Here is a 23962-nt window from a genome sequence, read left to right on the forward strand (position 1 = left end):
TTGTTTATATCACAAGTAAATTTCAGGGAGGTCTGAGCATTCGACCTGTATGCAGCCAGAAAACATGGAGGCCTTTAGCACCTCACACTGTTGGATGCACTTATATTTACCCACAGTGGTAATATACCACTAACACTCTCACTTATGTTATTGGGCTGCATCAATAATAGCAACATATTAATATAGCATTTTAAATTATACCTCACAAGATGCTCATTATAGTTAAGTGAATTTAAAGTTATCTATACCGGAAAGACCATCTAGATTTTTTGAATTGAGGTATTCTCAACAAATGGTAGGAGTCTGAGTCACAGATTGGTCCCTGACAAACTGATATTTGTTGCACAAGACATATCCCAATGTGATCTGTAGCAGGTGAAAAAAGTTATCTTTCCAATTCCACTCATTTTAAAGGCAGACACTGGGCCTGTGGACATTTTGTGTTCACCTAGATCACAAAAATTAGCTGATATTCTTCTAACATCAGATGATTTAGCACTTAGGAAGACCTACAGGTTGAAAGGGTGGACTTATGCATGGAAAGTGCTTACATTTGAAAAATGAAGCAAATCATTCAAGGTAGGTAATCACTCCTCTTCATTTTGGATATTACACACAGGGGACAACTGAGGAAGACAGTGAGCTCGGAAGTGCAGTTTTAACACAAGTCAATAGGGACAACTCTCCCAATTATATGATCTTGTGCAGTCACCCAATGTAATAAACAATGTTTAGTGAACGGGGAGAATTTAATATTTAAGAAAATGCCATTTGGTTTATCAATAAATGATGCCCAGGAAGCAACTGTAGAACACGTGAAATGACTCTTTAACTGTCCTCTGCAGTTGGTGCCTACAATCTTGCAACAATTTAAATATACTGAAGCATGAAAATTGATAACACTGCAAGATGTCACCCAAACTGCCAATTTCCTGGTGATTGTTGTAACGCACAGGTACAGATTCACTCGAGCAATGAAATTACAATACTCAAGCGTCTCATTGACTTCTTCACATTTAATAAGTAACAAGCAGGGACTATTAGAAAGCCCTGACTCATTTGCTCTAGTAATTTTTTGGACACATTCACTGCTCACAGAATGGAGACTATGCTGAATCTGCTACACAAAAATAATAGACACCATTTTATCCCTGTTTATTGCAACATTTATTGGTTATAAATCAGTCCAATCAATGAACTGGATGCATTGAAGGAAGAATTCAAATAAAGGTACATAAAGTGAGATGCAATGCCATTTAACGATTGGGCAATCAATCGGTTAGCGTACTGGAAACAGGACTATGTTTTGTCCAATGTAAAGCAACCAAATGCAAAAAAGGGTGTCATGACACGCAAAATCTTAACAGAATATGGTTGCAAGGCAACTTTAAGTAGAAACCTGTAAATTTTACTTTACACTAATATTGCACTTTATTGTAACTTACATTACAGTAACGCTATTTGTTGTGTATTTGATAATGTGTATGTTTGGTGTTTTGTGCACTTTAGTAGCATTGCTTATTATGTGTTAGCAACCTAGGTTCACCATCACAATGTTTATGGCCTGCAACTAACAAACAATACTGCATTCTGTAATGATTCCTTAATGCTTAATCAACGTGTTCGACATTCACTATTAAAATTTTGGACAAGTTGAGAACAGCAATTATAACCCATTTTACATTTAATACAATAAAACATGTTAATGCAAGAGAGAAATAAGACACATGCAGGGTAGTCTATTTACCAGGTGACTTTTTTTGGGCATCCTGGATTTCCTGTGCTACTTCCTGATATTGAGCTGGGGTTCCATTTATTCCATCACCCAATTTGCTTGACCTAAAGAAACAAAAAAACAGAAGAGCTACAATCTTCTCCAAATTTTGTACTTATATGGCTAAAAGCACATTCTGCGTGATTTCAAAGGGCTGTCCTGATAATCAACAATGGGACAAATTTCACAAGGACACATATAAGCATAATATTAGATTCTTTCTATGAAATTGGAGTCAAATGCAGAGAGAACAAAGGAAAATGAGCACCCACTTTTCTAACAGGCATTACTGGATTCACCTTAAATGGTGATCACCCATTTTAGGCTTGATAATGCTTTAAAAACAATGTGAAATGCATAACAAGCTAACAAACATCAAAAAGAGGAAGAGAGGCTAATATTCTTGGATCCATTCCTTTATCAGAATTCTGTCCTAAGGTTTTGTTTAGGTTGTCTCTCCTGAAGTTATTAGTTAAAATAGCTATATCAGCATGCCAACAATTCAGGTAATTTCTTGTCTACCCCTCAGCATGGAGTCTGGGACAGGACAGGGGCAATGGTGAGTTTAAATATGGAATACAGTAGTATCTGGGATTATTGTATGAATACATTCAAAAAGGTTTCAGTTAACAAATTAACACACTGCATTTGGCATTAGATTCCTCAACAAATGAACGGAGCCCTGTCCAGTTATGCTGAAGCACATATATTACTTGTAGTTTGATGCTTAAATTATATATAATCTTCCAAGATACAATACTTTTTTCATAAAAGGCAGGCTCTAAAATGCTGGATAATTAATAAAGCATTAAAAAATATAAGTTTCAGGGAGGAAGAGGGATATTTTCCCAAACATCATTAGAAAATAAATTTAATGCTTTCAGCACTCTCATCTCCCTTCCACCTTATTTGCAAACTGTGTTTTGCACAAGTTCTTTTCCACAACAAAAATTGTTGAACATTGTGCAGCTTAAATTAAATGCATTATCTACATCTTTGTCTTTAAAGGACAAAAGACTTTTTCCTGCAGTTAGCTTTTGCTAGGTTTCAAGGCTGGCTTGTATGATAGGCAACCCTTGGATGAAATCCAGAGGCTGCTCACATTCATGGAGCACTATCCAATGAAGCTTGGTGTAGCACAGATGAATATTAAAAGAGATGAAAATTACTATGTATGGATCATGTCACCATGCTGGAAAAAAAAAATCACTCACCTAAATGAGGGGGGTGTCAGTTCTGGGGGAAGTGTGAGAGGAAGAGGTTGACCACACTTGGCCATTTCGATCAAATGCATTGCTAAAATAAACTCTTCTGCTCTGAGCTTTCCATCCTGATCAACATCAGCCAGATTCCTGTAATTCAACAATGTGACAGAGGAAGAGGCTTAATGCATATTTTCATGTAGGTTCTCTGAACAACAAAATAGTTTCTCTGAACATATGAACAAGATGATTTTAAAGCATAAGACACAAAAAAATTACATTTTGTCAAAGGTCACAATTTCAGACAATGATTTGTTCAAAGGCTGCTGGTTTCACCAGGACTTTTGCAATGCAATAACACCCAACATGTGGTCATTTAAAATATTTTACAATCTCCTTTAAATGCTTTGAATTTCTTAATCTTCAATTATTTTGAAAGTGACCAAGGCTCAAGGCACCAAGTATTGGCCAGACATCACCATGCAAGATAGGAAGGTAAATCAAGACTGCTTAAATATACTTCTGCACCAGTGATGATGCAGTGGCACCAACAAAGGCCTTGGCATTGTGAGATATTCTCTCTTCTCTGTTGAACAGCACAACAAATTGTAAATGTTTACTAATTTTGTTTTTAACAGAAAGCATTTTAAACCTAGCCATTATTTAACTTCCCATTTTCTGAGTGGTCTTCACCAGCTACAAGTCCCAATCACCACTCTCCATTCTGACTACAGATTACTGCTTGGTCCTCACTTCCTGTGTCATTCAACATTCCACATATATATTGTTAACAGTCGGAACTACCTCTTCACCACTGCTTTTGAGTTGTCAGGCTACCTACCCAATATCCAGTCTTGGATGAACCACATTTCCCATGGTTGAAAACTGGGTAGACTAAAGCCATTGTCTTTGGCCCCCAAGCATAAACCCTGTGCCCTAGTCAATGATTTCAAGAACACACCCCCGCTCCGCCACCCCACCACCCCCACCAGCAAATCTCTAATGGTAAGCCAGTCTATTTGCTACCTCAGTGTTCTATACAGCTCCGAACTTTGATTCCAACTCTTTCACAAAGACCAGGCTGTCTATTTTTGCCTCTGTACCATCAAAGCTTCTGTCCCTACCAGCACAATCTGCCAATGAAACCTTCGGCTCTGCCTTTGTCACCTCCAGACTGAACTATTTCCATGTTCTTCCAAGTGGCAGCCATTCTCTACCCTTCATTTGAGTTTCTTCAACTCATTTAAAACTCTGCTGGCCAAATACTATCCCAGGTTAAATCTCGAGGGCTCACCAACCCTGTCCTTGCTAACGTGCATTGGCTTTTGCTCCCTGCATCCCCCACACACACATCCTGCAGCAATTTAAATTTCTCGTCCTTGTATCTGAATATTTTAAAAGGCTGATTCATCCTTATATCTGCAACCTCCTCAAGCCCTACAACCTTCCAGTATTCTCTTTTTCCAACTTTGGCCTTTTATGAATTCAACTTCTCTTCACTCCACAATTGGTGACATTCCTTTCAGCTCCAGAATTTCGTCCCTCTCCATAAAACCAACCTCTCTGATCAAGTTTTTGGTTACCTATGCTATCGATCCTTCTTTGAGTCAGAATCCAATTATGTCTGATTACACCTCTTTGAAGTACTTTTGGATGTTTTTCTATGTTCAAAGTGTTATATAAATATATGCAGGCTGCTGTTGTCATGACCTGCTCCTTTGCTTTCTTTCAAAGGTCTCCTAAAAACATCTCTCTTCCATCATGCTTTCAATGCTACCCTCCATCACCAAAAGATCCTTTTCATCTACAGTGCTCATTCTTGTTAAACACCTTGAGAAGTTCTTTCGCATGAGAAATGCAATATAAAGACTGTAATTTGCTTTTAATAAAAACAACCAGATGCAGTATCCAGCAGGGTTCCCTCATAGCACTTCAATCAGATTGCAATTTATAATACAAATCATAACAGGTTTTAAAAATTACCAATAGGACAGGTCATACTGTGTTAAATCGTGCAATATTCAACAAACAGTGCCTTGAATTAAATTTGAAAGCCAGTTAATTGGTTGGCCATCTGTATGTTCATAGAACATCTGCAGAGAATGCGTAATTACAGCAGAACTCACCATATGGTAGCTAGTTGGTTGTGTGACAAATTGGACTGTACAAGAGCATTCCTGGCTTGGGGGCCTGAAAACAAAACCAAATCATTAGCAGGCTAGTACATTGTGCTTACAACAATCAGGGACATTGTCCTGCGTTCAGTTTGTATTTGTCATTTGCGTTACATAATTTGTACCTTTTCTAACCAAAACATTTCAAAACTGTAGTAACCACTTGTACCAATAAAATTAAATGAAAATTTCAACTATTATTGCCCATTCATATTTAGCAAAACCTGGGTTAGTCACCATTTCTAATCCCAGCCAGACAAAAACAAAGCAAGCAGGCAGTAGCACACAGTTGAGGTGTTAATGCAGCATCTGAATGTTGGAAAAAATTGCAGCAGAGGTTCTGTGAAGCACCTGGGGCTGAATTTTAAATATATCCCAAAACTATTGTTCTATTAGCACAAATATTAATACTTTCAACCACATGTAATCTCATCGAATTAGAATGGAAATCATCACTATGGCAGAGTACATCATGGAGACAATTCTTCAAGCAGTATTCCCAACAAAACCCATGTGATGAGCTTGCATTGCAAAAGGCCCGCTCCTAAGTGCTGCAGTATGATTGATCAAATAACCAATACTAAGTCTGCACCAAAGAAAAGGCTTCAACAAACTCAAGCACATAGACTTCGCTGACCTGAGAGGTAGCCATTCATGGATTTATCAAGGCTATTGAACAATTGTCGATATTTGAGCCTGGCAGGCTGAGGAACTCCCCAGTCAGATGAACTCATTTTAGGTGAGGTGAGAGAAGTAGTGGATGATGATGAACTGCTGAAAAAAGGGAAACAAAGATTTGAAGCTAACAATTAGATATAATTTCAACCACAAAGTTTCAAAGCATTAGTCCTTATGTTATTCACGTGAAGATTTAAACCCATGTAAGAACTAACGCTGAAAATACAGTCTTAGAGTATTCCAGTTTAGTAATACAGTAAAAAGTGAAAAACAGACACAATGAGCCAAATCTTGACCACTTAATCCCTGTCAGAATGCTGGGTCCATTTTCGGGTTGGGAACCTCATTTCCAAAAAGGCAGGCTTTGCCCAGGCTCTTTCCCAGAACAATGGCATTAGAACCCTACCTCTAAGTTCTCTGACCAATTAGAGATTAAGAATTCCATTCTGTCAAAGGAAAGATTTCTAATTAGAGGGACCACAACATGAATTACACACGTTCACCAGTACTTAGGATTTTTGAGGCTGCAGCAACCACTGGGATGGGGGAGAGACCTGGGAAGGCTGCTTTTCCCTGGCTTCTCTCACTCTTACCTGGAGGTTCTGCTGCAGGGTCTGAGAAGCTGCAGTGAGGCGAGTTCTCTCAAGGAGGGGAGGAATAGTTATCTCTTCAACAAAGTAGAAGTGGATGGAAGTGGCTGAGGAAGTCAGCAGCAAAAGCATGCTCCCGCCAATCTAAAGACAGTGCAACAAGGGGATCCAGGGAGTGCAGAAAAGCTGAGTGGTATAACAATTTCAGGTGCCAAGCCCCACAACACTTCATTTACCTAGCATTTTCCTACACAGCATTTCACAGATCGACACATCTTGCAGCTCCACTCTTTTCTCTCTCTGCAAGTGCCTCACGCCCCCATCTGAGCAGCCAACACTCTCACTCGTCCACAGCCTATTGCCTCCTCACACCCATGTCTCACAGTGACCTTTTGCAAATGGTGTCCTTTCCCTCCTCTCCAAACAAGCAATTATAAACACTCACACCCCTCTATTTTCTCCCCTTGCAAGAAAATAGCAGATACTACTTGGCAAAAGGCAGAGACACAATGGGGTGGGAGAATGGAGTGGCCCCCAGTGACAAGCACCTTGTTGGCCATTGGCAGTGTGTGCCCACCTGTTCACAAGGAAGGAGGTCTTGCTCCAGGAGGCAGCAGAGTTCAGCAGGGACTTGCCATGCCTGTCTGAACCACTGGAGCTCAAACACATCAAGAGAGTTGATTTTTGTCTGCAGACCCTGATTTCGGAGTCTCGCATCCTTCCAGCTGGATCTTGGTGTCCTGTAGAGGGGTATGTGATTGAGGCGATAGTAGTTGGTCCTAATGCTGGTGCAATTGTTGGCAGTGGTATGGCTTCTGCGCTTGCCCTTCAGCAGAGATGAAAGGTGGAGATTTTTTTGTTCCTTTCATTTATGGGATTTGAGCTTCACAGGCAACGCCAGCATTTGTTGCCAATCTCCAATTGCCCTTGAGATGGTGGTTGTGAGCTGCCTTTGTGAACTGCTGATGTCCTGCAGTATTGTTAGGAAGGGAGTTTCAAGATTTTGACCAAGTGACAGTAAAGCAACTGCAATAAAGCTCCAAGTCGGAGTGGTGTATAACTTGGAGGGAACTTACAGGTGGTGGTGTTCCCATGCATCTGCTGCCTTGTTCTTCAAGGTAGAAGAAGATGTGGGTTTAGAAGGAGCTGTTAAAGGAGGCTTGGCAATTTGCTGCAGTGCATGGTGTAGATGATGCATACTCCTGCTACAATGCGCCAGTGGTGGAAGGAATGAATATTTAAGATGGTGAATGGGGTGGCAATCTAGCTACTCAGGGTCTGCCTTTAAACTGCCTCATTAACGACCTTCACTCCATCATAAGGTCAGAAGTAGGAATGTTCGCTAATGATTACAGTGTTCAATACCATTCGCAACTCTTCTGTGCACGCCGGCAGAAAAATCGAGGCAACATTCAGGCTTGGGCTGATATACGGAAAGTAACATTCATGCCACCCAAATGCCAGGCAATGACCATCTCCAACAACAAAAAAAAGGAGAAACTCTATCTCTCCTTGATATTCAACACCATTACCATCATTGATTCCCACACTATCAACATCCTGGGGTTACCTTGACCAGAAACTAAACTGGACCAGCGATATAAATATTGTGGTTACAAGTCCAGGTTAGGGGCTAGGAGTACTTGGGCAAGTAACTCACCTCATGACTCCCCAAAGCCTGTCCACCATCTACAAGGTGCAGGTCAGGAGTGTGATGGAATACTCTCCATTTGCTTAGATGGGTGCAACTCCAACAACACTCAAGAAGCTTGACACCATCCAGGATAAAGAAACCTGCTGGTTTCTGGTCAATGGTAACAGTCTCAACCCTATCATCCCAGTGGGTTGCCAACTTCAAGTGTAACTATAGCAGAACGAAAATTAAGAACAGCATAAGCAAATAGGAGCTCTTAAAGGGACAATTCTTTCAGTCCTTCAGTCCAGAAAGCTGCATTTTAAAAAGCTTATTAGCATTATTTGAAATAATCCTGTGCTACATTTGCAAAAAGGGAGTTTATGCATTTTGATGAAATACTTCTATTCACTGTTTAAACAAACTTTACACTATTTAAAATTGTGGACAAAGGAACTTCATACACATGTTAACATATTAAACTCATTAATCTATTAATCAAGTGTTATAAGTGTGATTTTTTCTGCCTTTGCAATCACATCATCTTGTGAACAAAGACAAAAATGTTGAAATAATCTAATGAGGGCATTTTGTTTTCAGAGCTTGTGACATATGCATCATAAACATTAAGCAACAAATCTTCATTCGGCTGACAGTGAGCCCCCCAAAAGACACTGTCTATAAACAAAATTAGTGCGTGGTATTCTGAATTTGCCAAACGTGGCAATGCAGATTTAAATGTCAAATTCCACACTGCACTGTGAAAATAATCAATGCAATGCCAAGGGCTTCTGGCTGTGTTACTATGTTCTCCTTTTTCACTATACTCTCTTTGAAATTCCTTACAAAAATCAACAGAGAATACCTATTTTCCAGAATTAATTGCCTGATAATGAAATCACACTCTCAATCACATTTCATTATGCAAGCTATCAATTATCATATGAAATAGGCAGTCTTCTATTTTTATTGAAAGTGGAATTATTAAGAATCTTTAAAAATAATACAACCTGCTGTGCTTACCACAATGTGCCGTCACTTATTGAGTAGGGAAAGGTCGAATGAGAAATTTGCAATGGTTTCAATAACAGTTTTCCTTGGCACTTTTCTAAATCTACACTTGCTTTCTGTCATATGACAGGTAAGAAAAGGATTTTCTGACAATTTGCCAAACAGGAACAAAGAATTGCAACAAGTTTTTCTGACTTATCGGACACAAAAAAATAAATGCATTACATTTCCCATTCAAAAACACTTTTTTTCTTAGTTGATTTAACAGCTTCAGCTAGAACTAGAATGTGTATTTAAATAACGTTTACTTACACTTAAAACGAACAAGTGACTAAATCTGCAACATACTCATCTCCTCTGTGTAATCCACCCAAATGCAATGGACAGAACAACATTACATGAAAAATATTACCTGCTGGAGCCAAGATCAATCAGTGACTGAGCCTTGTGCAGGCCAACGCTTCCAAATCCTGCTAATGGCTGCCTCAGAGGCCCAGTATGGGGAAGTGCTAAAAAAAACCACCATAACATGAGGAACAAAGGTCAAGGAAGAGGTACAATAATAGATTCCCTCACTTTTAGGTAGTTTATCTTAAAGCTTCCCTCCAAGTACAAGAACATGCTTTGAATTATTCTATCAATCATGGACAAAGACACACAAAGGCAGCAGGTTGGTCCAGCCCGGGATTTAACCAGGTAAAATACACAGTAGTGTGGAGGCAGCTTAAAATTATGAAACAAAGGACATGAATTTTGTCTTAGTTAAAGTACTTTCACAGCTAATTGGTTAAATGAAAAGTTATTCCCTTATAATTAATGTGAAGTTTGGTGGTTATATGATGGGTATATGGAGTCTTCAGCTTTACTTTCACTGAGGTGTGGGTCTTGAACACGTCAAACTATAACCTGTGGTTTCAGTTGAACAGAACTGCAACTGTTATGTCCCTAGAAAGCTGTAACTGCACAGTAACATTACATCCATTGTGTATACACAGAGACTCTCCAACTACAAAACATACTTCACAGTCAGAGGAGAGGTCCATGCCAACGCGGATACCAAAACTGCAGAGTGCAGATCAATCAATACCCGCAATTTCCTGTTCACAGCCAGGTCATTAGTGAACACACCAAATGGGATCCAGGGACGGAAACGGTTTACTAGTTTAAACTACATGAACCAATTTGTTGAAGAAAATTTATAGTTCCATAGAATGAGTACTGGAAACTGTAGAGGCAGGAAAGGGAACTTGCAGCGGGAGAGGGTGGATCCAGTTGTTGTGGTCCATATAGGTAACAATGACATATGCAGGGCTAGGAAAGAAGTCCTAGTTCAAGAGTATGAGCAGCTAGGGGCTAAATTAAGAAGCAGAAGCTTAAAAGGTAATAATCTCTGGATTATTACCTGAGCCATGAGCAAACTGAAGTAGGGCAAATAAGATTAGAGAGTTAAAAATAGATTGGTATGGAGGAAACAGGTTTTGATTCATGGAGCACTGACACAAATGATGACACAAATAGAAGTAAACAGGTATGATCGAATTGCCATTATGGAGAGGTGGCTGCAGGGTGACCAAGGCTTGGAACTGAATGTACAACTATATTTGACATTTAAGAAGGATAAGCAAAAAAGGAAAAGGAGGTGGGTAGCGCCGTTAATAAAGCATGACATCAGTACATTAGTGAGACAGGATCTTAGACTGGAAGGTCAAGATGTAGAACCAGTTTGGGTGGAACTAAGAAACAGTAGGGGAAGCAATCATCAATAGGAGTAGTTTATTTTACTCATTCACAGGATGTGGGTTTCACTGGCTGGGCCAGCACTTATTGCCCATCCCTAGTTGCCCTTGAGAAGGTGGTGCTGAGCTGCCTACTTGAACCGCTGCAGTCCATGTGGTGTAGGTACACCCACTGTGTCATTAGGAAGGAAGTTCCAGCATTTTGACCCAGCGACAGTGAAGGAACAGCAGTATATTTCCAAGTCAGGATGGTGAGTGACTTGGAGGGAACTTCCAGCTGGTGATTTTCCCGTCTACCTGCTACCTTTGTCCTTCAAGATGGTGGTGGTCATGGGTTTGGAAGATGTTGTCTAAGGAATCTTGGTGAATTCCTGCAGTGTACCTGTAGATGGTACACACTGCTGCTACTGTGCGTCAGTGGTAGAGGGAGTGAATGTTTGTGGATATGGTGCCAATCAAGCGGGCTGCTTTGTCCTGGATGGTGTCAAGCTTCTTGAGTGTTGTGGGAGCTGCACTCATCCAGGGAAGTGGGGGGTTTCCATCACATTCCTCACTTGTGCCTTGTAGATGGTAGACAGGCTTTGGGGAGTCAAAAGGTGTATTACTCGTCGCAGGATTTGTAGCCTCAAACCTGCTCTCACAGCCACATCATTTATACGGCTAGTCCAGTTTAGTTTCTGGTCAATGGTAACCCCAAAGATGTTGATAGTGGGGGGATTCAGTAATGGTAATGCCATTGAACATCAAGATTCTCTCTTGTTGGAGATGGCCATTGCCTGACACTTGTACGGCACAAATGTTACTTGCCACTTGTCAGCCCAAGTCTGGATATTGTCCAGGTCTTGCTCCATTTGGGCATGGGCTGCTTCAGCATCTGAGGATGAGGTCAAGTATGTTTTTCCCTCTTGTTGGTTCCCTCACCACCTGCCATAGATCCAGTCTAGTAGCTATGCACTTTAGGACTCAGTCAGTAGCGGTCCCACCTAGCCGGTCTTGGTGATGGACATTGAAGTCCCACACCCAGGGTACATAATGCGCCCTTGCCACCCTCAGTGCTTCCTCCAAGTGGTGTCCAACATAGAGGAGCACTGATTCATCAGCTGAGGGAGGGCGCTATGTGGTAATCAGCAGGAGGTTTCCTTGCCCATGTTTGACCTGATGAGACTTCACAGGGTCCAGGGTTGATGTTGAGGACTCCCAGGCAACTCCCTCCCGACTGTGTACCACTGTACTGCCACCTCTGCTAGGTCTATCCTGCCAGTGGGATAGGACAAACCCAGGGATGGTGATGGTGGTGTCGGGGACATTATTTCTAAGGTATGATTCTGTGACGATGACTGTTAGTCTGTTGCTTGACTAGTCTGTGAGACAGCTCTCCCAAATTTGGTACCACGTGTCAATAAGGAGGGCTTTGCAGGGTTGACAGGGCTGAATTTGCCGTTGTCGTTTCCAGTGCCTAGGTCAGTCCGTACGTTTTTTGAGACTTGGTAGCAGTTTGATACAACTGAGTGGCTTACTAGGCCATTTCAGAGTCAACCACATTGCTGTGGGTCTGGAGTCACATGTCGGCCAGACCAGGTGAGGATGGCAGATTTCCTTCCCTAAAGGGCATTAGAGAACCAGATGGGTTTTTACAACATTTGACAATGGTTTCATGCTCATCGGTCATAGACTCTTAATTCCAGATTTTTATTGAATTCAAACTCTACCATCTGCTGTGACGGGATTTAAAACTGGGTCCCCAGAGCATTACCCTGGGTCTCATGATTATTAGTCCAGCGGCAATACCATTATGTCATCGACATCAAACAGAAGTGGTGTGTAGCGCACAGAATACATCAGGAAAGTAGAGGTGCATGTAACAAAGGTAATGCAGTAATCCTGGGGGACTTCAATCCACTAGCAGGCATACATACATACGAACAAGGAGCAGGAGTAGGACATTCGGCCCCTCAAGCCTGCTCTGCCATTTAATAAGGTCATGGCTGATCTGATAGTAACCTCAAATTTGCATCCAGCTTACCCTTGATAACCTATTACCTCCTTGCTTACCAAGAATCTATCCAGCTCTACTTAAAAATATTCAAAGGCTCTGCTTCCACCGCCTTTTCAGGAAGAGAGTTCCAAAGACTCATGGCCCTCAGAGCAAAGATTTCCCCTCATCTCCGTTTTAAATGGGCAACCCTGTATTTTTAAGATTCTCCTATAACAGGAAACATCCTCTCCACACCCACCCGCTCAAGACCCCTCAGGATCTCAAGTTTCAATCAAGCTACCTCTTACTTTTCTAAACTGAGTAAACCTAATTAGCACTAATGCTGTAGAGGACAAACTCCTGGAATATATACAAGATGTTTTTCTAGAACAGTGTGTTGAGGAATCAAGTAGAGAATGGCCTATTTTAGATCTAGTTGTGCACAATGAGAAAGGGATAATTAATAATCCCACTGTAAAGGAGCCTTTAGGGAAGAGTGACTATAATTTGATGGAATTTTACATTAAGCTTTAAAGTGATGTAGTTCAATCGCAAATTAGGGTCTGCAGTCTAAACAAAGGAAACTACTTATGTATGAGGGGAAAGTTGGCCATGGTAGATTGGGAAACTACATTAAAAAGTATGTCAGTAGACAGGCAATCCTGCAGCTTGGAAGGTAGAAAACGTATCCCCATTATTAAAGAAAGGAGAGAGTGAGAAAACGGGAAATGCTAGAATCTATTATAAACAATGTGATAACTGGACACTTCGAAAGAAAATGGTAGGATTGGACAGAGTCAACATGGAGATTTGAAAGGGAAATCATGTTTGACAAACTGTTGGAGTTTTTTGAGGCTATTACTTGTAGTATAGATAAAGGAGGACCAGTGGATGTGGTGTATTTGTTTTTTCAGAAGGTTTTCAATTAGGTTCCATGCAAGAGGTTAGTGAGCAAAATTAAAGCACATGGGATTGGGGATAATCTACTGGCTTGAATTGAGAATTGGTTAACGTACAGAAAACAGAGCATAGGAATAAACAGGTCATTGTCAGTCTAGCAGGCTGTGACTAGAGGGATACTGCAAGGATCAATGCTTGGGCCCCAGCTATTCACAATCTATATCAATGATTTGGATGTGGGGACCAAATGTAATATTTCCAAGACTGCTGATGACACAAAACTATGTGGGAATGAGAGCTGTGAGGAACATGCAAAGGGGCTTCAAGGGGACTTAGACAGGCTAATGAGTGGGCAAGAACATGGCACATGGAATATAATGTGGAAAAATGTGAAGCTATCCTCTTTGGTAGGAAAGACAGAAATGCAGAGCATTTCTTAAATGGTGAGAGATTGTGAAGTGTTGATGTCCGAAGGGACCTGGGTGGCCCTTGATCATAAATCACTGAAAGCTAACATGGAGGTGCAGCAAGCATTTAGAAAGGCATATGGTATATTGGCCTTTTCTCATGATAGTGGATCACAGTCCATCAACAGCGAATCAGACATACTGAACTTTTTGAGGAAGACGTGTTTTTTTAAAAAGGACATACCAGCAAAAACTGGTTGAGACTTTAAGGTAACCACTTTCTGGAAAATTCCTATGTGGATTACACTTGACTGACTAGTCCAGAGATCATAGAATATCACACCTAAAAGGTGTCAAGGCCTACTTCAGACAGAGAGACTTCAAAAGGAGAAATGCAATGCAAAAGGCTGAACTTTAATCTCTTATGAATGCAGAAGCAATGGAGACTGATTACCATCTCAGCAGAAACCATCTCCTGTTGATGGATGAAAGACATGTTTGTTTATCCCTTCAAGGAATACACAAGAAAAGGGGTTAAAAAGCCAGCTGCAACCCTGACCCATGTGTGCTAGTTCTGGTGTTCTAGTTCCAGTATGCTTGCGTGTGCTGTTAAGGTCACGGCAGAAGAACAGCAACTAGGCATCCCTGCAGCTTGCAGGTAAAAGTCTCTCTCTATTGCGGGAGGCAAGTCACAAATCAGCAATGGCACAATCAAAAATAAACAGGACAACCCCTTCAGCTAACCTGCAGAACCAAGTGTCTCCAAACTAACTGCTCAACTGCTAAAGTCAACTCTACCGGGAGCACCCAACTTCATGGCTGCAACGTTTCACTATCTACTCCTTACGGACAAGATAAAGGCTGATTCACTTTTTTTTTACTTTTATTTTTGGACTCAACTTCTCATTTCTAATCTGTGTTGCATGTGGGTTATGTTTTTTTTATTATTTTTCTCGGGTTTTTAGTCTTTCTTTGGCTCAAGAAAGCCTGGTTAAATTGGCTCCTTCTAAAACATAAATGCATTTGGACCGGGAAAAGGGGTCCACAAGGGAAGGAATCCTTTTTAAATTAACTTTGTCGTGGTCAACCGAGATGGTTGAATAAGAAGGGGAGCCAGTTCATCCCTCCTCACCCAGGAGCATAACAATTTGGGGTATCTTGTCCAGGATCATAACAAATCGGGGGACCTTGCCGGGGACCAGTCATAACACTTTAATGCAAGAGAATTTGAATGAAGGTCTTGCTGCCATTGTATAGAGCCTTGGTGAAACCGCACCTGCAGTATTGTGTAGAGTGTTAGTCTCCTTACCTAAGGAAGGATATACTTGCCATGGAGGGAGTGCAACAAAGGTTCACCAGACAGATTCATGGGATGACAGGGGTGCCCTATGAGTAGAGATTGAGGAGACTGGGTCTACATTCCCTTGAGTTTAGAGAAGAATGAGAGATGATCTCATTGAAGCATTCAAAACTCTTAGAGGGTGTGACAGGGTAGATGCAGGAAGAATATTTCTCTTGGCTGGGGTGTCTAGAACTAGGGGACACAATCTTAGAATAAGAGGTAGGCCATTTAGGGCTGAGATGAGGAGGAACTTCTTCACTCAGAGGGTGGTGAATCTTTGGAATTCTCTACTCTAGGGTGATGTGGAGGCTCAATCAATGAGTATATTCAAGACAGAGATTGGTAGGTTTCTAGATATTAAAAATATCAAGGGATATGGAGATAGTGTGTGAAAATGACATTGAGGTAGATGATCAGCTATGATTTGGTTGAATGGTGCAGCGGGCTCAAGGGGCTGAATGGCCTTCTCTTGCTCCTCTATTCTATGTTCCTATGAAGGAGGATATTGAGAAAGAGGAAATATTGGGAGGGGAGAACCTCATTAGGTTGAATGTACCAAATGGAAGAAACAATTACATTCTCAGGGATTACAAACGCTTTCATCTGTCAGTCTGAGAGTGCCTACTAATGACTTGGATGAAGGGACAAAATGTTTGAAAGCTAAATTTGCCCATTGTACCAAGATAGGAAGGAAAGTACGTTGTCAAGAGGAGGTAAAGAGTCTACAAGGGGATATAGAGAAGGTTAAGTGAGCGGGCAAAAATTTGGGAAATGGAGTGTAATGTGGGAAAATGTGAAGTTGTCCACTTTGGCAGGAAGAATAGCAAAGCACTTAAATGAAGAGAGACTGCAGAAATCAGTGGTACAGAAGGATCTGAGTGTCCTGGTGCATGAATCACAAAAGGTTAGTATGCAGGTGCAGCAAGTGATTAGGAAGGCAAATGTAATGTTGGCATTTATTGCAAGGGGAATGGAATATAAAAGTAGGAAAGTTTTATTGCAGCTGTACAGGGCCTTGGCGAGACCACATCTGGAATTTGTGTACAGTTTTGGTCTCTTTAATTGAAAAAAGATATAATTGCATTAGAAGCAGTTCAGAGAAGGTTTACATGATTCATCCATGGGATGAGGGAATTACCTTATGAAGAAAGGTTGAACAGGTTGGGCCTATACGTATTGGAGTTTAGAAGAATGAGATGTGATCTTATTGAAACGTATAAGATCTAAGAGGACTTAATAGGATAGATGCCAGGAGGATGTTTCCACATGTTGGGGCAACTAAAACTAAGGGGCACAGTTTAAGAATAAGAGGTCTCCCTTTTAAGATGGAGACGAAGAGATTTTTTTTCTCTCAGAGATTTGTTAGTTTGTAGAATTCTCTTCCCCAGAAAGCAGTGGAGGCTGGGTTATTGAATTTATTCACGACAGAGTTAGACAAATTTTTGATAGATAAGAGAGTCAAGGGTTATGGGGTGGAGGGGTGTGTGTGTGTGTTGGGGGTAGACATGAAAGTGGAGTTGAGACCACAGCCAGATCAGCCATGATGTTATTGAATGGCAGGGCAGGCTCAAAGAGCCAAATGGCCTAATCCTGCTCCTAGGTCCTATGTTCCTATGCCTAAGTCTATTTAAGGCACAATTCATTTGACTGCCTTCATTTTAGATCAATTTCATATGGAAACAAAATCTTGCCTAAATGCAATTAAACTTGTGACCTACATGATTACAGAACTTCAATGTGCTTTAAGTGACAAATGTGGATTGTAGTTAACAGAAATGTGTAATTTTTTAAATGAATATAAGTTAACTAAATGTTATTAATTCCTTAATAGATATCAAATGAGAAAGTTGGCAGAAGGTGATGAAAATAAAACTACAGTAAATTTTGTGTTACTGACACTTTGCAAATCAGAATTTTCTAGTAACCTTAATCTCCGACAGCTCGTTTTTTTGTCAGTCACTTCCAGTGTTCAAATAATGCATTCTTTAAAAGAAAACTAATAATAACAGCAGATTGTAAATCTACAGAAGTTGTTCTTAGACTGTACATTGAAATTAAATTATTGGACCAGTTTTGGTTACTGTGCTTGAACAATAATATACCACTCAGACCAGCTGTCAGTGAAACTGAAACTGACAGCTTGATTTTTAAAAAAAAACTAGTCTGAAGGTTGTGATGTCAATTGTAGTGTCAGCTTGGTCTTCAGATGTAGTGGTTTTACTGTGGTCCCCTGCTGTGCTGGGACCCTTGATTGCCTAGTTGCTGCCCGTTCCCTTCAACCCTCAAAGACAGAGCGGCACCTTGCCTCATGTCCGGAGTAATGTAACTTCCCGTTAATGGGCATTTTTGATTAACAGCACCACCTGTTCCCTGAGCATGGTAGATAACAAAGATTTTACTGTATATTGATTATTACCATTATGGTACATTTATTGCAAATGAGAGCTACAAATAAAATCATGAATTATGGATTTGGTGAGCGGGTTATCATGGTTTTTAAGTAGGTGAAATGGGGAAGGGTGGAAAAAAAATCAAAAGCAAAAGTCTGTGGTAGTACAGAAGGCAGGAGACATTTAATGGCAAAAAGTTACTGAGATTTTCTAACCCTCAAGAAAAAACAAATAAAAACAGAAAATGATAGAAATACTCAAAGATCTGGCAGCATCTGTGGAGAGAAAAACAGTTAATGTTTTGTATCCTTTCACCTCACCGTCCAAGGCCCCAAAGGCTTCTCCCAGGTGAAGAAGTGAGTTACATGAACTTCTTTCAATTTAGTATACTGCATTCGCTGCTCATAATGTGGTCTCTTCTACAGTGGGAGGCCAAAACACAGACTGGGTGAACGCTTTGTGGAACACCTCCGCTCAGTCCTCATGCATGACCCCAAGCTTCCAGTAGCCTGACATTTTATGTTTCCACCTTGCTCTCCGTATTCAGCCTACTGCAGTGTTCCAATGAAGCTCAATGCAAGCTCAAGGAACAAGGCCTCATCTTTTGATTAGAAACTTTACAGCCTTCAGGACTTAACACTGAGTTCAACAATTGCAGACTGTAATCTCTGCTCGCCTCCCCCCACCCTCATTTTGTTTCCTTCTCTTTGCGTGCGTTAGTCTTAATCTTGTTCTTCTCGTTTCTGCTTTCACGTGGCAGCTGTTCATTATTCTTGCATTTATATCTACTCTGGACTCATCTTTTGTTTCTTTACTTGTCCCATTGCTACCTACTTTGGCTCTGCACCACCAACTCTTTTGCAGTTAAATGTCTCCTGTCTTCTGTACTATCACAGACTTTTGCTTTTGTTTTTTTTCTACCCTTCCCCATTTCACCAAATTAAAAGCCATCACATTTCTAACTTTTTGCTGTTCTAATGAAAAGTCACAACTTGAAACGTTAACCCTGTTTCTCTCTCCACAGATGTTGCCAGACCTGCTGAGTATTTCTGCCATTTTCTGTTTTTACTTCAGATTTCCAGAATCTGTAGTATTCTGTTTTAAGTCAAAGTTGCCTAGGTATAGCAGGAATGGGGAAGTAGCACAAAGGACTGAAAAGACCCCAATTAAACACCTCAAAAAATACTTTACAGTTAAAATATAAATGCTGAAAATCTGAAATGAAACAGAAATGTTGGAAACGAACAAGTCTGATGAAGGGTCATTCTCAAAATGTTAGGCAATCTTTCTCTTTCCGGCTCTGCATTTTCAGCATTTCACTTCTACATTTTGTCGAGTACTACAACAAAAAAAGGATGGATTGTATTTCATGGAAAGGTACGTTTTAAATCAAAGTAAAATCTGCATAGCAACTGCAATATTTGGTCCACTGCAATATTTGGTCCAAAACTGACAAAAGTGGTCATATTCAGTTCAAATCCAACTGGATCCTTAATTTCTCGTCTTGGCTAAATTGGATAGGGACATGAATGTAACGGAAAACTGAAACACCCAATAATTAACACAACCATTTGTGTTTTTTTGTGAGTGAAACGATAAAAAACTCTCTCATTTTCTCAATGGAAGATTCAAGATAAAGGTCTATGAGAGCAAATATGAGAAAATGAACAAAACGTCAAGGAATGTTTTGCAAAAAAATCTATATACAGTTTGAAATACTGCTGTCAATTATAGATCGAAATGCTACACATCAATTTGTATTACTTACTTGCAGAACTCTGCGCAGATAATGGCGGAATAAGGATAGATGTACCATTTGGCAATGTTGATGTACTACCAGCAGGTATCAGGGGAACTGACATACCCAAAGGTGGCATGGAGGTCACTGATGTCAAAGATGATGTGGGACCCAAGGAAGCAAATGAAGGCATGTTTGGTGGGACTGATAGATTTGGCATACTTCCCATTCCTATATTGGAATTTAAATATGAACAATTTAAATTCATCACTATGGACAATTCTTTTAAATACTTGCTATTTTTTAAAGGTAAGCAGAAGTTGATATATGGTTACCAGAAGAGTAGAGGCACAATTCTCAGTGTTGACATTAGGATTTCAGTAACAACAAAAAGTTGCATATATGTAGTACCTTCAACCTTGCAAAACATCCCAAAGCTCTTCACAGGAACTGTATCAGATAAAATTTGCACCGAGTCACATCGGGAAATATTGAGATACGTGACCAAATGGAGAGTCTTAAAGGAGAAGAGAGAGTTGGAGGTTTACTTATTGAATTCTAGAACTTAGGGCCAAGGTGGTTAAAGGCACAAGCAAGGGTGAAGGAAATCAGGAATGGTCATGAGGTCAGAATTGGAGGCATGCAATATTCTGGAAGGGTTGTAGGGCTAGAGGAGGTTACAGAGATAGGGAGGGGCCAGGCCAGGGAGAGATTTGAACACTAGGATGAGAATTCTACATTTGTGGAATTTCTGAACCAGGAGCCAATGTAGCTTAGTGAGCACAGGGCCGATGGTGAGCTGCTTCAAATGGTGCAGGCTGCAGAGTTTTAGAGGAGCTCAAGTTTACTGAAGATGGAAGATGGAAGCCTGCTAGGGGAATATCGATATAGAGGTAACAATTCTCTATTCTAACAAAAGCAGAAGAGAGTTTTAGCAGAAGATGGGCAGGCGCATGGACAGATGATATTACAGAGATGGAGGTAGGTGGTCTGACGATAGGGCGTGTATGGGGGTATGCAGTTGGAAGCTCAGGATCAAAAAGAATGCAGAGGTTGCAAATAGTCTGGTTCAGCTACAGACAGTGACCAGAGAGAGGGATGGTGTCATTGGCTAATGAATAGTGTTCATGTTGGAGATGGCAGCTAATGGTTTAGTCTTCCCAGTATAAAATTGGGGGGAAATTGTGGGTCTGGACCAATCAGGTTTTGTACAACATCCACTTAAAGTATTCTAAACACCCTGGAGAATAGTTAGAGGTTTTATTCTCTGACTTGGGCAGTGTTTGGAGAGACCACATTAAACTACCTGATATTAAACTGTAGTAATCATGATAACTGGTATCCAATTGAATTATAAAAAAAATCTAAAAACATCTGGTAAAAATAAGGGCAGAGTTTAAGACTTTAAAATGGGAAATGAATTAAGGCTGTGTCACTTGGTTCAATTACACCCACAGTCTATCCCACTTCCCTTGAAGACTATAGTTAGTCTCAATTCTTGATGCACATTGCTACAGGTGCTCGATCAGTAAAATACAGATACGTATTGCCTCAAATGTACCTTTTTTAATGCCAATATAATAAATACAGCATCCCCACGGCACTAAAATATTATATGAGGGACCAAGTACAATGCTTTAATAATCTATTCTACACTTATTCAGAGGATTTTATTTACCAAATCGTGCAGAGCTTAAAGGTGAAGGGATTGGTGGCTGTTTCATAACGAGTGGAAGTGTGGTGGGCACCAGGTGACCTTGAAGGGTCATCTTGATCAGTTTCATAGCTATGGAGAATTCCTGCTGGTCCATTTTTCCATCCTTGTTCAAGTCTGCCAGGGTCCTTTATAGAAGGAAAAAAAAATCTACAATTATATTGCAGACTTTGTTGGATTCTAGGCACTACTCACAGAGCTGAAATATAATCAACATAATGTTTAAATATTCAATTAGCTTCTGAGAAATCACATGGATAATATACATTTCTCCCAAAATCCATTCAATTTTCAAGGCAGAAATTAGATTTTAATGGTCTGAGACTATTCTGTACATGACACCGAAAACAACAACTTGCGGTTACGCATAGCACTTTAATGCAGAAAAATATTCCAAGGCACTCCGCAGGGCTATAATCTGACAAAAATAATAGGACGGTGAGATATGGATATCCCTTCCTAACTTCACTGTGCATATGTCTACACCAGATGGACTGCAGTGGTTACGGAAGGCAGCTCACCACCACTTCTTAAGGGCAATTAGAGATGAGGCCTTGCCAACGAAGCTCACGCCCAATGAAAAAAGAGATATTAGAGATGACCAAAAGTTTGATTGAAGGGTTAAGTTTTATGAAGAATGAAAAAGGACGTGAGGCAGGCATAGAGTTGGAGGGGTTTAAAAGAGAAGGCCTGGATTTTTCCTATGGCAGGCAGGCTGGCCGGGAACGGACGGGGGCAAGCCCAGAGTCAATCACCACCTACGATCAGCTGCACGCTGCCATTTTATGCGGGCGGGCCAATTAAGACCCGCCCAGCACGGAGCTGCCTCAGGGAGAATGAATGGATATGAGAAAAATTAAATAATCGATTAAAAAACGTATTTAAACATGTCCCCTCATGTCCCAACTCATGTGGCACAGTCACATGTTTGTAAAGGTGGGTAAATTTATTTAATTGTTTTATATAAGCTTCAGGAAACCTCATCCCGCCCATGGATGAGGTTTCCTGAAAACTGCGAAGGCCGCTTGGGCTTTTTAACTGCCTGCCAACCTTAAGGTTGGATGGGCAGCATTCTTAAATACTTTAATTAATCCCTTAATGGCCTTAACAGGCCCTTGAAATTTCAGCAGGCGCACAGCCGACTCTGGCACACGCCCACCGAATGAAATATCGCGGTGACGTGTGATGATGTTGGGACGTGCGCTCGACGTCGTTGCGCGTCGGCGTATCAGGCCTGCCCCAGGATGCTGACTGGAAGATTCTGCCCATAATTTCAAAAGGAAAAAGAACATAGGTGTAAACTAAGTAAGTAGCTACAACAGAAAGGCTGTCCTTTAGCAGCAGCATGGAATGTTCCCTATGAATGAGAGCTGGCAAGTTATATTGTCCCTGCAACTAAACCAAAAGAGGATTGCTCCAAGCATAAGCCCAGTTTTAAAAAAGTTTGAGTAACAAGTATGCAATAATAAGCTCTTTCATAAATTTTGCAATTTATTCACTATAGAAAATCAAAACATTTAGCACGTGGGGTAAATTTCATTTATTGAATATATCCAACACCATGATCCATTATGGCTTTAACAGAATATGTAAAATACTATTTTATGTGGAGTGATTTGATATTTTATCAAGCATTATTGTTTTCTTGCTATTATTTTACAACAACAACTAAAGCACCTTTATAAAGCACCTTTATAAAGCATTTATAAAGCACCTTTAATCTAGCAAAAAACCTCTCACATTGCTTCACATGAGTATTGCCAGGCAGAATTTAACACAAAGCTACATAAAGAGATATTAGTACAGATGACCAAAAGCTTGGTCAAAGAGGTTGGTTTAAGAAGTGACATAAAGGAGGAAGGCGGAGAGGTACAGGAAGGGAATTCCAGAGCTCAGGTCCCAGCAGCTGAAGGCATGGCCATCAATGAAATGAAGGAAATCAGGAATACGCTCAAGGCCAGAATTGGATGAGCACAGAGATCATGCAAGGTATTAGGGCTGGAAGGAGTTACAGAGGTAGGGAGGGCTGAAGTCATGGAAAGATTTGAACACAAGGAGAAGTTAGATTTAATATCTATACAGATGCTTCCATTAGGATTTCAGTGAAGTTTACTGTGGAAATTATATTATGTTTAAATTGTGGAGAAAAAAAACCAGCAGTAAAATCATTGATTTTGTTCTTACAAATGGAGAGAGCACAGTGAGCTATATAACTAAGTGCAGCACTGGTGAATTAATATCCATTACTGGTAGCGGCAATGGTAAGAATATTTTGAGATGTCAAATAAAGAATAGCACACATGAATCATATTAAAACAACATCATGTCATTTTGGCCCCAATGCATGAAACATGCCCAAGCAAAGTAAACACATTGAAACAATAACACGATAACAGGTTTTAGTGCAACATCCTATTAAAGTTTTACAAACACAAAATATACAAAAGACAAATAACAAATTAACTATTTTTTTTTAACAATGAGAAAGATGCAATAACTGACCAGCAACCAGATCATTTAGGAATTACAAAGATTTTCTTCTTGAGTGGAATAAACAGGGTGTGACAAAGGTTTTCTTACTGAGAGGGCAGGTTGGCCTGGTTAGTTTAAATGGTGGTTACTACGAGTAAAGTTAGACAATTGAGGTGTCAGTCACTTCTTTGGTCACCAGTTTGAAAAACCCTTTAGTAGGACAAAG

General features: G+C 40.4%; 1 protein-coding gene across 10 annotated transcripts in view; it reads right to left on the minus strand.

The window, feature by feature from the left end:
- Positions 1–23962, minus strand: part of LOC121277996 (intersectin-2-like) — a 216145-nt gene that overhangs the window by 105002 nt on the left and 87181 nt on the right. For 8 of the 10 annotated variants that reach the window (XM_041187974.1, XM_041187968.1, XM_041187971.1 and 5 more), the window contains 7 exons: positions 21229–21392; positions 19581–19781; positions 9475–9571; positions 5788–5924; positions 5103–5166; positions 2989–3126; positions 1748–1839 (listed from right to left, as the gene is read on the minus strand). In XM_041187974.1, coding sequence (XP_041043908.1) covers positions 1748–1839; positions 2989–3126; positions 5103–5166; positions 5788–5924; positions 9475–9571; positions 19581–19781; positions 21229–21361 — 862 coding nt within the window. In that variant the 5' untranslated portion in view covers positions 21362–21392. The remainder of the gene's footprint in view (positions 1–1747; positions 1840–2988; positions 3127–5102; positions 5167–5787; positions 5925–9474; positions 9572–19580; positions 19782–21228; positions 21393–23962) is intronic. The other 2 variants (XM_041187967.1, XM_041187973.1) reach the window with 2 other exon arrangements.

This window comes from Carcharodon carcharias, chromosome 5, assembly GCF_017639515.1.
Source record: "Carcharodon carcharias isolate sCarCar2 chromosome 5, sCarCar2.pri, whole genome shotgun sequence".
In the NCBI taxonomy this organism is placed as follows: domain Eukaryota; kingdom Metazoa; phylum Chordata; class Chondrichthyes; order Lamniformes; family Lamnidae; genus Carcharodon; species Carcharodon carcharias.